Here is a 15,135-nt window from a genome sequence, read left to right on the forward strand (position 1 = left end):
CTGAACTAAGCTTGCATGGTCTCATTTGAATAAAATTGAGTGGTGCCACATAGTGGAGCACTTGGAAGTGCCCATGGTTATATGGTCAAATCTCATGAAGCCAAGAGGAGAGGTCCCTTCACCTTGAGATTACCTCTGGGTGCTAGTGAGGCAAGAGGGAGCTTGTTCTCTTCATATTTGGAAAGAAAGAACAGTCAACGGGACTAAATCCAGAGAATTTTATGGTCTAAACCCCAACCTTTTACCAAGGAATCAACACAGGGCCAGTTTTCAGTTGCTCCATGTTACTGGCCATGACCAAAGGACATTGGGACTGGCCTGAAATGGTGATGGTGTTTGCTCTCCAGGTCTTTCCATACCGGTATCCCCAACAACAGGGTTTGGAAAGAGCCAGCTCATGCTCCATGGCTAATGGGCTTCAGTTTGTGTGTGCCTCCATCCAGGCTTTAATGAAAGGATCCCAGGCAAAATCCGTTCATCTGTAGTCTCTCATTTCAACGCATCCCTAAATATACTGTGTGCATCCTGGGGAACTGGTAACCTACTATCAAGGGCCTGATACTGTGAAATGTGGAGCAATTCCTGGGAGGTGCAGCTCCCAGGGAGCTGCAGGCGCTCCCAGAAGTCCCTCAGCACTTTGCAGTACCAGGCCCCAAATAAACAGGGAGAGTTATTCCAAGGTCTGCAAACCAAAGCAAGGATTCAACCCAAGCCAGCTCTTGCCCTGTGTTATTTGCATCTTGCTATGTTTAACTCCAGATCACAGTTTTTAGTAAATTGGGCTTGAAAATTATTTGAGCAGGTTAGAATTTGGCTGGCAGCTGGCAAACCTTGGGTAGTTATTTCCTGTTCCTGTTATTTAGCTACTTTTACATTTGTCAGAGTTAATGCAGTAGTCTTTTAGCAGCACATATCTCTTCTGTATAGGCTGAAAAGTCTATAAGAGAGCAGGACGATGGCCTTCCGCTCCATGAACTGTGGCAACCAGCCCTACTGCTCAAAACTCAAAGATGGGCTTGTGGTGGTGGCCAGGAGTGGGATGTTGGCTCTCCAGCTTCACTTGATAGATCTGGATGTGCGAAATCTGCAGGCACTCTGGCAAATGATGCATAATAGGGGTGGCCAAAACTTCATTTTCCAAGATTTTGTCCTTCAAAGAATATATGTGTTCACCTAAAGCTCTGCACATTAATCTTGGTCCCACTGTGTAAAATAAAATAATTTGCCTTTTTTTTTTTTTTTTTTTTTCGCTGAAGATACTTGCTAACAAACATGGTGACACAGGGATGAATTTTGGCAATGAGACTGCAGGAGAAGTTGAATCTTCTGGATGCTGCCTTGCTGCAGCACCAAAGAACAGCTATTAATAGGGTTGCATGGTGGCCAAGTATGACTGATTGAGTAATGTCTGACTTCAGAAGCAGCTCCAGCTCATGCAGAAGATGAACTTTCTCATAGAATGGAATTTCGTGCAGTTTTTCTCTCAGTCAGCTTTCTTTTTGAAAGCTCCAGAGTTAAAGAAAGGCTAACCAGCCCACGTGCAACAATTGGCAGGAAAGAGATTTAAAATGGGAGCCTCCCAGGGTGTCGGCCACACAGCAGGAGTGTCACTGCTACAGGATGAGACTCCACTCTCGCCTTTTGCAACAAAAAGCATCCCTTGGCTAATCATCAAGCCATACTTAATCTAATCATCATTTCAGTTCCGAGCTTTAACTCAGTTCACTGCTTGCAGAGCATAATACTTTCTTTTTACTGCTTTCTTTCACTGTACTACTTCACCAAAAATATAAAATAAAAAAATTATAAACTTGGAGATAGAGACTTGATATCTCTTAATCTGCTGCATCAGATGTTTTACTATAATTTTTAATTTATTTTTAAAGGAAAAATATTCTAAGTGAAAGAGCTAAGTCCTGTGTTAGAAAAATAAATTTATTTTTTTTACAGGGACCAAATGCTGGCTCGAATGCCTTCACTAGGCTCTGCTCTTTATGCTGCCCTTTAGTGTTAGCTATATTAAACATGCTTAGTCTCCTGAAGCTGCACTTTTCATCTTATGGTAGCTTCATTACTACTTAATTAGTGAACAATTCTAGGGCAGTGAGACACTTGTTTTTTTATCAACCACTGTGACACACAGGATAGTATCACTTTCAGTGTAGGAACATGGCCAAAAAAAATATAATTGCCATTGTTATCCCACCCCATGTGTGAGTGTCATGTAAGTGGACATTGCTGGCGAGGAGTCAGAAAATTATAGGGCTGAACTCCACTGAATAATGCAAAATTGAAACCATTCAGGCCATCGTGGTTTCTAGGATGCTTCTTGCTTGAGTGAAACCTACTCACATGAGGAAGGGTTGGCTGCTGGGACATGGTTTTGGGCAAGAAGAACTGGATTTAATTTCATCCTAGCCAGCCCAAACACGGTGCTATTTGTGTGTGCTCTTCCCCAGTACAAGAGTGTAAATGCTTTCTTAGACATCCCCTGGGGTGCATCACTGGGGAACAATGCCCAGAATTTACCTTTTAACCACCTGTATAGTATACATGACAATGCACGTGCTACTTGGTGAGCATGGTACCATAGCAGACAGATTTTCTTCAGGTGTTGAGTTGTTGGAAAAGGTGGTTTGGAAATAAGGACAAGAAAGGAATACCCCATGTCCTGGGGATAAAAGGACTGATGTCCTGCTTGTAAGCAGATGTGAATATACCTGTTTTCTTGTTGTGCAGCTCTACATGGGCAGCTCTAGAGACTTTTGCTCAGGTACCCTTGATATCTGCCACTCTATCCTGGGAAGAGCTTTGCTGAAGCCACCATACACCAGGGCTGAACTGTGCTCAACACTATGCCAGACTGGGATGTGGGCAGTGGTGTGGTTTTGCTGTTCTGCCAAAAATTGAACCCTGTCATCCTCCTCTTATTCTGCACCATGATTAATCTGCTTTGAGGAATATCAGGTCCTTACAGTACCTGACAAATGACTCCTATGATGTGGAGGGTCACTTTGTGTTCATGTGCACCATCAGGTGAAACATGGCATGAGTTTTGCTGGGCACAAGCCCTCTCATTTCTTGATGCCATGGCAAGCCACACACTCAGCTTTACTGCTTCTCCCAGCCCAGGCTGAGTCAAAAAGAAAATTTCAACACAAATTAAGATTAAGGGATAGAAGATGATAGAGTTTTCTGCTGTTGCCAACTGAAAAGAAAAATAGATTTTGAACTGCAGCAGCAGAGGGCAGAAAATAAGATGCTCTTGGGATACCTCCCACCACCATCCTGCAGTACTGCACCATGAGATGAATCCTGAAGCAAACTTAAGTCTAATAATGTTAAAAAAGCTTCATGGAACCACAGAAATGGAGTTGAGGAAAGGTTAAAGTGCTGAACCTAACTGTCAAACCTAGGACGGTGAGAATAGATGCATCCAAGCTGAAAGTGACACACAAGCATATATGTTCCTCAACATGCAACACATGGGACTATTTTTTTGGTCATTTCACTTTAAAAAATAATTTGTTTCGGGTACCTGTTTTGCTAGACTGTCAATCCTTTAAGCACAACAGGGTTGGTTCCTAGTTGGGGAATAACCACAAGCCAATTAGAAGTTAAATTGTTGAGCAGTATGCATCTAATTGAAGTCTCTACTTTCTGCCTGCTATTTTTAGTGTTTGGGCCAAGCTGCAGCTCCACGTAGGGTATAATCATGTTTATTTAAGAGCAACATGTACCTCAGTGAGAAAAATAAAATCCAGCAGGCAGAGCTGTTTTTTACCAAATATATATGGGTGGGTGGTACAATTCAGGTCTAGACTGCTCTTTCTCCCTTGTACGCTATCTCACATTGGGCATGTATCCTTTTTGCTTCCAGACTATGCCTGCAACATGTGTGCATAAATGCCTTAATGCAAAGCACACCTTCCACATTCTTTTATTGCCTTTTATTGTCGTCTACTATCAGCATTTCCAAATTCTCTTCCAGGTACATTGGGGCAGTAACAAGAGACCCTGGTTGTGCTGGAACAGATAGGTGGGCTGATACACTTATCACTTAGAAGACAAAAAGCTGAAGGAGATACCACCAGTCAGTCCTGAGCATCTTCCCCTTCCCAAGGGGGATTTTGGGGTTATTTTGAGTAAGCTGTCAGGTGTTTAAGGAACAATTTGAAGGATGACAGCAAAGCATCTGTGTGTGTTTCTGTGAGGCTTCCAGCAAGGGGAGGCATAGGAAATGGTTATTTGCTGGAGGTTTTCAATATCTGGGCTCTAAAAGGTCACAGGACTGGTAGGACTGGGATGGGACAACCTCAGCAATAAACTGGATGTCTTGGAAATGAAGACAATTTTGTCTGCACTTGAGATGGTGAGCAAGGGACCACAGAGGGTGGCTTGGGGAGGAAGCAGAAGGACAAGGGAACCAAATCCCATCAAAAACAGGGAAAGAAAAAGGTAAAGATCTTTTCAGCAACTTGTCAAGTGGACATAAGAGGCCTGAGACAAGTCAGAAATAAATCACGGGAGGGGGTGGAGGGGAGGGGCTAGTCATGCAACATGATGTTGGGTTGCAAATGAGACCACCAGGTCTGAGCTATAGGAGGAGGAGAAGAGCAGGGGATAATGAGACAGCCACTCTGGACCTGTGTAGGGCACCAGAGCAGAGATGAGCAGATTTGTAAGGTGACGCTCAGCCTGAATGATGAGGGAGGGAGAGCTTAAGAGCTTTAAATTTTTTTTTTTTTTTAGCCAGGGGTTGCAACTGGAGCTCTGGTTCCGCCAAAACACCACATCAGTCATCTTAGCTTTAGGAATGATAAGAAGGGAGATAGGGAAACTGATGTGTGCCTTAAAGAGGTCTGAGACTGGGTTGAGGCAATTATTTCTCTAGCCTGCCTGTACTGTGACTCCCCATCATAACCTCATCAGCTTGTTTCCTTAAAACAGCCTGAGGAAGTAAACAAAAATGAGAACCCAGGAAAATCCAGTATGATTCTCTTTCTTAGAAGCATCTGATTTTATTATTCACCTCTATCTTATGTATGTCTGTTGAATAGCACATGTGCATGTCACATCCCACACACTGTGAGGAAGAGTGCCCCTTTTCAGGAATTTTGCATACATTCCTCTCTCACCACAAAGGGGATTGAGTTTGTCTCACTGAAAAAGCCATAGATTTTATTCAAGAAATTCCCACATTGATTTCTCCCATCTCAACGGCTCTGCAAAATAACAGTGCTAAACACAACCCAGCAGCACCCATCTTAAATACCACCCATCTGGAAACATACACCCCAGCACTTCATCCTAAACCATGAAGCACGTGCCCTTGCTCCTTATCTTTTTCACAATATTTGATGTTAAATCTTCAGATGGAGTTGATTCAAAAGTTATCAGAATGATGTTTGCAAGGAGGAAATAAAACTGAATTGCCAATGTTTTGATACTCAGCAATATTTAAAACATAAAATAAGAAATTGTGGTCATTGAGTTACCCAATTGTTCCTACAGAACACACTTGGCTCTGTGATGGGAAGGTGGCATTCCATTTTTAATGACAGTGAAGGAATTTAACAATAATAAACTAAGCAGTAGTAAGAAGTTGTGACAACAATGGAAACTCTGGCTTTGAAAGCATCTTGCTTTACCATTTACATTATTTAAACAACATTATTTAAATCCACAGGTAATGTTTTCCCACAGCTTAAGACAGACTCTGATCTAAATAAGGATCAAGATACCTAATTAATAAGAGTGTGGCTCCCTAGGCTGTTGCACTTCTGGCACAGTGAAGAATTGCCTAAGCACAAAAGCTGAAAAAGGCCATCAGGAACACTGCCTTGGGACCATCCCTATCTCCAGGGCAGGTTGAAAGACTTTTTAAAGACTTACTGAACCTGCTTCCCCTCCTCTAAGTGCTGTGCTTGGGTTGAACAGCCATATTCACAACAATGCAGTAGATGGGGAACATCATGAGCCTGTAGGACATGCCACCACCTGTAGGACATGACAGAAGGACCCTGTGCGATGCCGGAAAATTCCTGGGGCAGAACAGGGGCTTTTCCCAGATGCCAAACCAAAGTTTAATAACTTTGATATGTTGAACAGTGGATGGGTACAGGAGGAAAAAAAAAAAAAAAAAAAAAAAAAAAAAACAGAAAAGCAGGCTGCAGCTAATACCTGGGTTTGCTCAACAGCAAGATCAGGCGCTAGACAGCTTTCAGGCATTAACAGTACTCTCCACTGGTTTCCCAATGTTTCTTTTGTGAACTTCAATAACAAAAGGTCAAATTGAAACCTAGAGGGTAGTGTGCAACTCAATATTCAATGTGTCAGTGAACTTCTTAAAAGCAATAAAATCTGGAAGACCTGCAAGAGAGAAAAACTAATATTCTTCTGTCCAGCTGTTTGCTGGCAGCTCTGGCATTTATAAAATGCTGTCTTACAAAGACGACTCCTGTGGGAACAAGTATTATTAATCCACATGAGACAAGTAAATTCACAGAGACAGAAAGAGGAGATGTTGCTGGAAAATAAGGAACCTGCCAGAATTATGTGCCATGCCAATTCCTTATCCCAAGGTGTCCAAAAAACTCTTGATGGGCTTAAAAAGGGATCAAAGACTATTTACGGGTCAGATGAAGGCTGAAGGTCTCTTTTCCCAACAGTCCAACAATTGAACAGTGGTGTGCAAGAACGGGATATCAAAGAATGTATGATAAGCTATTTGCAGCTCTAGAAAAACACTCATATGACAAAATTTTCAATGCATGGAACCAGTGCTTCAGTGTCATGAATAGCAGGAAGGGTTTTCCTCCCCCTCACTGGTCAGTGCCTCCATGTAGTGCAGCAGGACTTCTGCAGCTGCTGCTGCCCTTCACCAACAATGAACTCAAGATGTTATCAGATCCTGGGAGAATACAAAATCCTAAACCAAGAATTAAAACATATGTAATTTGGGTCACACAGGCCGCCTTTCTTGGTTATCAGTCAATCAAGCTGCTACAAACCAATGCTGCTGGCTTTCTGGTGGAATATCAGACAGCTTGGGCAAAGGGCACCTAGCTCAGGAACAGGGTCAGCTCTTTATCACTCTGCTGGAAGTAGAGCAGGCCACCAGCATGAGGCCAAGTTTCACAGGTTAGAAGCAGAGAAGTCCCTGTCTGCCCCCAAAAGACTTCTCTCTGAGTAACAGAGCTCCCAGCCCATGATGGGAACAGCATTTTAATACTGCTCATAATGATGCCTTGTCTTGATGAGAGAGAGCCAAGACAACATCTAACATGTATTAGCCTTCCTCAAAAATTCACATACATAATCTGGAGCAATGCTGAATCTGGGTAGGAGCACTGAATGGAGGTGCTGGCCCCAGCTAGTTGGGGTATGCAGGCATCCCTGGGGCTGGCTACAGTTTCCACCCAGACTCCTACAGAGGTGCAAAATACAAATGCTTTTGTAGCTGTTTTCTCTGTTTCCTTAGCAAAGATGCCTGAACAAAAGTAGTGTATAACCCAGAATCGTGAGTGTTAAGAATTAAAAAGCTGCACCTAGAAGCAGATTTCTGCACAAAGGATATGGGATATAAATTCGTGAGCCCATGAGATTAAGTGGTCCCTCTGGATGGGGGTGGCACCAAGTCTGCTCTAAAGCAGCTTTGGGCTCTTCCCTCACCCTTGTCTGAATGCAGCCCGTGTGGCCTCACGGGTGAGCTGCAGGATTCCAAGTAGGGGAAAAGATCCAGGACCACTCGCTATCGTGGCCATTACTCATCCCCCAGCACAGGCTGGGCTGCAGCCAAAAGAAGTTATGTTTCTGGGATGATCATTTATGGTCAGGCATGCTTTCTGATAGAGGCAGCTAAACCTTGCTAACGTGAGATGTCTGGGACAGCAAAGCCACCACAATAGGGGAAGATCAGCCCAGGCCAGCCCATGGGAGGACAGACATTTGTGATGGAAAACAGCTCCATCAGCTTGTTGCTTTTCCACCTCCCAACTCACACAGCCTGCTCTCTCAAAAGCTGAGGAAGAGAAGAAAAAAAAAAAAAAAAAAGCTTTTCATTAGACAGGGAGGGGAGGAGGGGAGTCAAGCGAGGCTCTCCACACTTCTAACAAATAGACAGCAATAGGGCCTTCTGTAGCCTCCCTTCTCAGTCTGCTACCTAATCAGTGGTGAGATGCTCCTTCAAGCTTTTAAAATGAGTTCCAGTTTTGATTTCCTTCCTCTTGTGTAAATCTAAGTTTTTCTGTAAGGGAAGCATCAGGTCCAGGTCATGAAGTGCCTCCTGTACATCATGAGGCCATCTGTAAGGCTGCAGAACAGCACGAGGAAACAGCAGAAAATGGGGAATTAATATTAAGACGCAAGCTCAAAACAACACCAAAACACTCACATCTGTGGCACAGTGGTCCTCAGGGTGAAAAAAAAAGAAAGAAACGAACCAATTTTTGAACATATTCTGCTACATTTTGGCCTTTCATTCACTGATGGACTCAAAATATGCCAATGCCACTTGTTGTCATACAAACCCTGACCCAGGGATATTAAGGTGGGCACAGTGACATTAAATATTTCCTTTTTTTTTTTTTTAAAAAAAAAAAAAAGATCATCCACCTCATGGTAAAAGCTGCCAGACAAACTGCTCAGCTAGAAGTCCTTCACTGGGCACAACAGACACAGGGCTGAGGATGCAATGGGTTCAGAGGCACTGCTGGCTTGCTAGGGACGTGCCTCCAGTGATGGAGCTCTTACACAATCACTTATTCTTCTCAAAATCAGCATCTTGACCAAATTACATTTTTTCTAAAGGAGGTTTAGTTTTTTTTTTTTTTTTTAATAAATTAAATGGATAGACCAACACTTCCCTATCTCTGACACCCACATACATACCCCCTGAACGCTTTCTCAAAGAGCCAACATCAAGGCCCTTTGGATTAAAAAAAAAAAAAAAAATAGTTAAAAAACAACAATAACAACAAAAAAGACACCTATGGTATCATCCTAGTATCATCCTCTCCACTGCCAATAATCAGTATTTAGAGAGCATTTACCTCAGGTGGTAATCACACCTGAAGCTTCAACTTCTACGGATGTGCCTTGACCCCAGGTGATCTAATTTATGAGTTTCCATGTTGTGGCCATGAGCTGCGCAACATGGCTGTGTGCGGGGCTTGTTTTAAACCTACTGGGTGGTCAGACCATCTCATTCCTGCATTGTAGGGAACAAAACTAAGCACCGAGTCACAGCCTTGTGACTCGTTGACAGCTCTGCAGCCCTCCCCTGCTTTCCCTTTGTCAAGCTGAAAAGTTGCCAAGCCTTTCACTGGATGGGAGCATGCTCTCTTCTCCTTGTCTGATATTTTTCACAATTCTGCTGTGTGACATACTTCTGGAGTCCTTTGGTATTGCCATAGCATCCTGTAACATTTCCCAGTCTGCTACAGGGAAGTTTTTCCCCAGATTTACTTAACCTGACTCTGTATCACCTACAGACTTACCACTGGAAATGCAAGCAGACCCAAAAAACCCAAGCACCAGGATGTGAGGATGCCATCTATCATCTCCTTGCACCACAAGCAATAATTATCTCCTCCCCCTGTTATTTATGACCTATGGCCTCCTCCCTCACTGGGTTAGTAGCTCTGCCCAGAAGTGTCCTCCTGAAGGATCTCAGCTGTCCCCCTTGTCATGTGTTAATTAGGGACAAAAATCAGGCACTGAGGGGGAGGGGAGGAACCCTATACAAAATAGTACTTGTTAAAAAATAGTAATATACATCATTTTGGACTAGCAGGGATCCAGATTCTGTATTGCCTTACATTCATAAAGTCTTCTGCCCACTCGGTCCATTCAGGGCTGTCATGTTTTTGGAAAAAAGTGGGCAGGTTTCAAGGTCTCACTGTGATGCCAGTGAGTGGATTTATGGATTTTTGCAACCCTTTCTTCCACTGAATATGGGGGGTGTGTGTTCAGTAAGAAACTCACACTGAGTGCATTTTGTTGCATGGGTGTTAAGACTGATGGGAGTAAGAGGAACATGGGCTTGTATTTTAACACTTTGATGAAAAAGGATATTTCTTCTAAGGTGTAGTAAGTTTCTTTTCAGAACATGGGCAATTTATTTTTTTAAAGGTATTTGTCCACCAGAGGACTCATTTCATGACAAATCACAGCAAAGTTGTGCTGCATCCCATCCTCTCCCCTCCACTCCTTCTTACGCAAGATTGAGGCCATTTGCCATTATTGCCACCAGGTGCAGCAGAGAGGGACTTTCTGATGATGCCCTCTGTGACAGTATCGCCTTGAAATCTGTATTGATGGCACAGAGAACTGATCTCAGTGAATCCATAACAGGAAAAGTTGGAAGAGTGATTCAGTTCTCCATTCACCTCCTTGATGTTGGCACTTACGAAATTTCCCTTGTTTAAAAAAGCCTTTATAAAATTCTGGGGAAGGGACTGAGCTTTCCAGCACAGATGTCAATCCCCTGCCTTAGTCCTGCTGAAGGATTCTTGTGAAAGGCTTAGAGTCCAGTTCTTAGTTTCATTAGGAGTTGGGAAGGGCTCTAAATAAACTCCAGCCTGTGCAGGCTCCTTCAGTACAACCTCACACTGCTGCTGTAGCTACATGGACCACGGGGCTGAACTGGGCATTTGTTAGGCTCTTAAAAAGCCTTCTGCATTAAAACACACACACGGAGTGTTTTAGCACTAATGTGCATGTCAGAAAAATGGGAAATGTGTATTAGATGCACGTCAGGTGCTCTGGGAAACAAAGCAGAACACTTTCTGAGCACAGGGTGGAATTTAACACCTACAGAGCCCCTGTACTTGTTGCTGGGAGGTGGCCATGTAGATGGGGTCTGAGCTGGGAGGGTGCAGAAGACTTCAGGTCTGACCCTGTCCTCGTCTGCCCCTCTGCAGGAGGCAGGAGGTGAGTGGTGAGACCACTAGGATGCTAAACCTCCTCCTGTACCAAAACCTTCTTACTTTATTAGTTCTACCCTTAGAATATCCTTTTTCTTTATTGTAATTTTCCACAGTGAGTAATTTCATTATTGAGGAGAGGGCTGGGGGAAGCACATCCATGAGATGCCTCATGCAGCAGATGCAAGAGAACTGTGCAGGATGTGCTGAAATACTGTGTGCTGCCACATCTTGTCTTGCCGGGATGAGCTTGACCTCCAAATCTGGGCACAACAGCAAACTCAAGGTTAAGGGATGGATGCAGCTTCTCTTTGCCAAGGTTGATTAATCTATGTTGAACTTCTTATACAATTTTTTATTTTTATTTTTTATTATTATTTTTTGAGGTAGCATGTGTTAATTCAGGCATTTCTGAAATATGGAGCATCTGCTGGTGGGTGGCTGAATACAGGAGGGACTGTGTCGATGCTACCCATTTGTTCCTCATTGTCCCATACTGGAAATGTAACTGAAAATGTTAGCATCCTTCCTGCTGGCAATGGATGTGAGCCACAAGAGCCTAGTGTTTAGCACCGGGCACGCACCTGAGCTGCTCTCCCACCCAACAGGGGAAGCTGAAAATGAAGCAGCAGTGAGCTAGGGCTGGCGATGCTGAGCTCCAGGTCCAGCTGCATGTGCTGTAGGCAGGGTGTGATCTCCCCAAAATACAGCTGAAAAGACAGCCAAAGCTGGTCTAAATAATGCTAGTGAAGAGGATGTGAAAAATAAATAAAGTAGTGGGAAGGATTTGATATACTGTGATTCTGAACCAAAAAGCTGTGTGCTCTGTATTTAATGCATCGTGAGCACATTTATTACTGCCTCCCAGTGTGTCAAAGCCGTATCGGGCTGCCTGGGAGAGAAAGTGTTGTATCTGTAGGGAGAAAAAACATTAAACCTAGTACTATTTAACATGTTTACTAGGGATAAAATGTGCCACCTCCAGTGTCAGAGCTGGACTCATCGGAACAGTCACCCACATGTCTATTCAGAGGCAGGTGCTGTCATTGCTCCAGTGCCACTGACTGTTACTGGGCATAATTGTAATTAGTAATAGGAAGTCCATTCTAGAGCAGTGTTTTTTGTTTTTAATAGTGACTATTTAAAAAAAAAAAAAAAGTACTCTATTTATTTTTAAAGCCTGACATGGTGATTAAAGCCCTAAGATAAAGCCTTTGAATTACAGCCCCATTTATCAGGATGCTTCAAGCTGTGGCTGCAGTGCTGGGAAAATCATGTCCTGACTGCAGCCCCTGCACGCTGTCAGCTCAACACATGTCCTCTGCAAACTCTCCTGCAGGACATGGGGCCATCACACCCTAAAGTGTCCTCCTGTGGGCTGGGATTTGGCTTAGGGCAGCCATTGCTCTGGCCTCAGCCACTCTGGGGACAGTGTCCGTCCTTGATGGCTGCAAATCGAGGGGCGCCAGCACGTTGTTGTGGTTTAAAGAGCATCAGTAAGGGGTGAGAGAACTGCAGTTTGGTTCATGTTCCGCAATCCCATGCAGCAGCACAGTCCCAGAGGTCCCCAAATCGGCAGCATTAATGCTCCAGGCGCTAGCATTGCTGCTCAGGCTGCACGTAACAGACCAAAGGGATGCAGCTGGCTTGGAGCTTGCCTGCACACAGGGTGCAGTGCCCCTGAAGCCCCTCTTGCACTCCGTCTTGGGCACCACTTTGCCACCCAGTCCAGGCCTGGGGAAAAAGTAACGCCACGTGTTGGGGCTGTGCAGGGGAGACTCGGGCACGGCTGAGCATCTCAGCACCTCCCTTGGCTGCCACCATCAACAGGAGGATGGCGTTAAGGACTAGAGGGGGTGGCAAAAATTCACGTGAGAAAACTTGCAGCTTTCCCTCCCACCAAACCATTCCCAAAGGAAGAAAACTCATAGCCACAGGCTTTGAGGTGAAGCAAAAAAAAAAAAAAAAAAAAAAAACAGTTTTTATTGTGCCTGGAGCAGAGAGACCACACGGCTTGGTGCACAGATGGAAATGCTGAGCTCCCGCTCAGCTCGCTGTGGTTGGGGCACATGGCCCCGGTTGGTGCCAGCTGATGCCTCCTTCACTCCCTCCTCACCCCATGTGAAAACCAGGCAGGAGGCGTCCGCCCCACTCCCCCCTCTCGCTCAGGGTTTCTCGCCCCGTGCTCGGCATGGGGCCACCTCTCCCCTCCCGCAGGCAGCTCAGGCAGGCTTTGAAGAACTCATTTATTGGCTCGCAAACAGGCGGTCGCATCCGTCGAACTCAATTTAAGACCCAGTGTGTACAAAGTCACAGTCACGGCTTGAAGAGCACAAGGCAGCACCCTCGGAATAATCATTAAAAGTCCCGGCATATGTACAGCTAAGTGCCACCTTGAGTATTCACAACACAGTAACGTACTGCAATTAGTCGCTTAAAAGTAGTTCCCTAGAGAAACAACCTTCCGCTCCAGCTGCGGTGCAGGAGGGAAGCCCCCCGCGAGCGGGGCCGGAGTCTGTCCCGTCCGTCCCATCCGTCTGTCCCATCTGTCCATCCATCCCATCTGTCCGTCCCATCGTGGGGGGGACGCTCAGTGTCGCTGGCAGGTGTGCAGGCGGGAGGTGTCGGGGGGGCCGTGGTCTCGCTGCAGGCGGCACGCCAGCCCCTCAGCGCATTGGCAGCGCTGGAAGATCTCCAGCCCGTGGGTGCCTTTCCGACGGTGCCTGGTGCACACCTGCCCCTCCCGCAGCACCGGCTTGCAGATCTTGGACCAGAAGTGGCGGGCACAGCACAGCCCGGCCGCGCAGTCCGACGAACGCAGGCAGAAGTCCCCCTCCTCACCTGCGGGCCAGAGTGGGGATCAGGGCGCTGAGCGCCGTCGGGGGGCTCCGGGGCCCCTCGGGACGCGCGCCCACCACCTCCGCCCCCCCGGGGCTCCCCCTTTCCTCTTACCTTTGCGGGCGGGCAGCCAGGCGGGCGCGGGCGTCCGTCGGGGCAGCGCCTCGGCGCCGGTCTCGTCCAGCTCGGCGGCGCCGGGAGGGGACTCGGGGGGCGTGCAGAGCCCTGTAGGAGGCAGCGCGGTCAGCCGCGGGGTTCGCCGCTCCCCTCCCTCCCCTTCCCCTCCTGCCCGACACCCCCCGAACCCCGCCGCCCCTCACCGTTGCTGCAGGCCGTGCCCGGGCAGCACATGGCGTCGCGCAGGCAGCGCTTGCGACGTCTCCGGCAGGCGAGGCAGAGCGGGGCGCCCCCACCGCGGGCCGCCCCCCCGCAGAACTCGTCGGGGCCGCAGTCCTCGTCCTCGGTGCACGGGAAGGGCTACGGGCGGCACAGCGGGGACCCCCCGGTAAGAGCGGGGCCGCCGCCGGTGCGGGGTCACCCCCCCGACCCTCCCCATCCCCGTCCCGGCTCCTACCTGCCGGGTGGCGGCCGGCGGAGGTTTATTGCTGCCGTCGAAGGGCGCGGCGGCAGCGGCGGGGGCGGCGCTGGCGGCCGCTCCCCCCTTGATGGCGTTGGAGCTGAGGGCGCCGCCGGGCGCCGCCGCCCGCCCCGCCGGGGCCGTGCAGCTCAGCGCCGCCAGCAGCGCCACCAGCGCCCGCATCGTCCCGTCCCGTCCCGTCGGTGCCGTGCCGTGCCGCTCCGTGACCTGCCGTCGGTGCTGCGGCTCCCGCGGCCCCCGAGCAGCGCTACCTGCCCGCCCCGCCGCCGCCTTTATACCCCGGGGGCTGCCTCCTGCTCCCGCCCCTCGGGGAGGCGGCCGCGGCGGCCGCGGATGGGATTTCAAAGGGCCCCGGGGGGCTGTGCCGATGCCCCCCCACAACGCCCCGCCGCCCCGAGGGCTCCGTCATTGGCCGCCGGCCCGGGAGGGGGATTTCGCAACGACGGGGGCAGCTCCGCGGCCCCCCCCCAGCACCCCCCTCAGTTCCTCCCCCCAGGCCCCACCGCCAGATGCGGCTGCGGCTCCGCTGTCTGCAGCACCACCCCCCCCCGTCCCGCCCCGTCCCGTCCCCATCCCCGTGCCTGGGAGCCGCCGTGGGGAGCGAACCCACCCCCCCCTCAGCCCCCTCACCCCGCTCCTTTGGTCTCCCAGCCCCGCGTCTGTCGTCGTCCCCCCCCTCCCCGTCCCAGCTCCCTTCCTGGCGCCAGCGCAGCTCTGCAGGAAGCTGCAGAGAGCCGGGATGGGGGGGAGAGGAGCCCGCCCCGTCGGGCC

General features: G+C 48.1%; 1 protein-coding gene across 1 annotated transcript; it reads right to left on the bottom strand.

The window, feature by feature from the left end:
* Positions 1–13,160: 13,160 nt before the first annotated feature.
* Positions 13,161–14,761, bottom strand: DKK1 (dickkopf WNT signaling pathway inhibitor 1). Its single transcript, XM_032190693.1, has 4 exons — positions 14,341–14,761; positions 14,087–14,243; positions 13,881–13,991; positions 13,161–13,769 (listed from the first exon to the last, which is right to left on the bottom strand). The coding sequence occupies exons 1-4, from the start codon at positions 14,524–14,526 to the stop codon at positions 13,519–13,521; spliced, it is 705 nt and encodes a 234-aa protein (XP_032046584.1). The 5' UTR covers positions 14,527–14,761; the 3' UTR covers positions 13,161–13,518.
* Positions 14,762–15,135: the final 374 nt, after the last annotated feature.

Source organism: Aythya fuligula, chromosome 7 (assembly GCF_009819795.1).
Source record: "Aythya fuligula isolate bAytFul2 chromosome 7, bAytFul2.pri, whole genome shotgun sequence".
Classification (NCBI taxonomy): domain Eukaryota; kingdom Metazoa; phylum Chordata; class Aves; order Anseriformes; family Anatidae; genus Aythya; species Aythya fuligula.

What these genes read in the sequence shown, in the direction of transcription:
- DKK1 (XM_032190693.1), bottom strand. Translation starts at nt 14,526, where the DNA reads ATGCGGGCGCTGGTGGCGCTGCTGGCGGCGCTGAGCTGCACGGCCCCG. An exon ending in GGGCACGGCCTGCAGCAACG is followed by an intron (nt 13,992 to 14,086) that starts GTGAGGGGCGGC and finishes TGCCTCCTACAG; the next exon opens with GGCTCTGCACGCCCCCCGAG. An exon ending in CTGGCTGCCCGCCCGCAAAG is followed by an intron (nt 13,770 to 13,880) that starts GTAAGAGGAAAG and finishes TCTGGCCCGCAG; the next exon opens with GTGAGGAGGGGGACTTCTGC.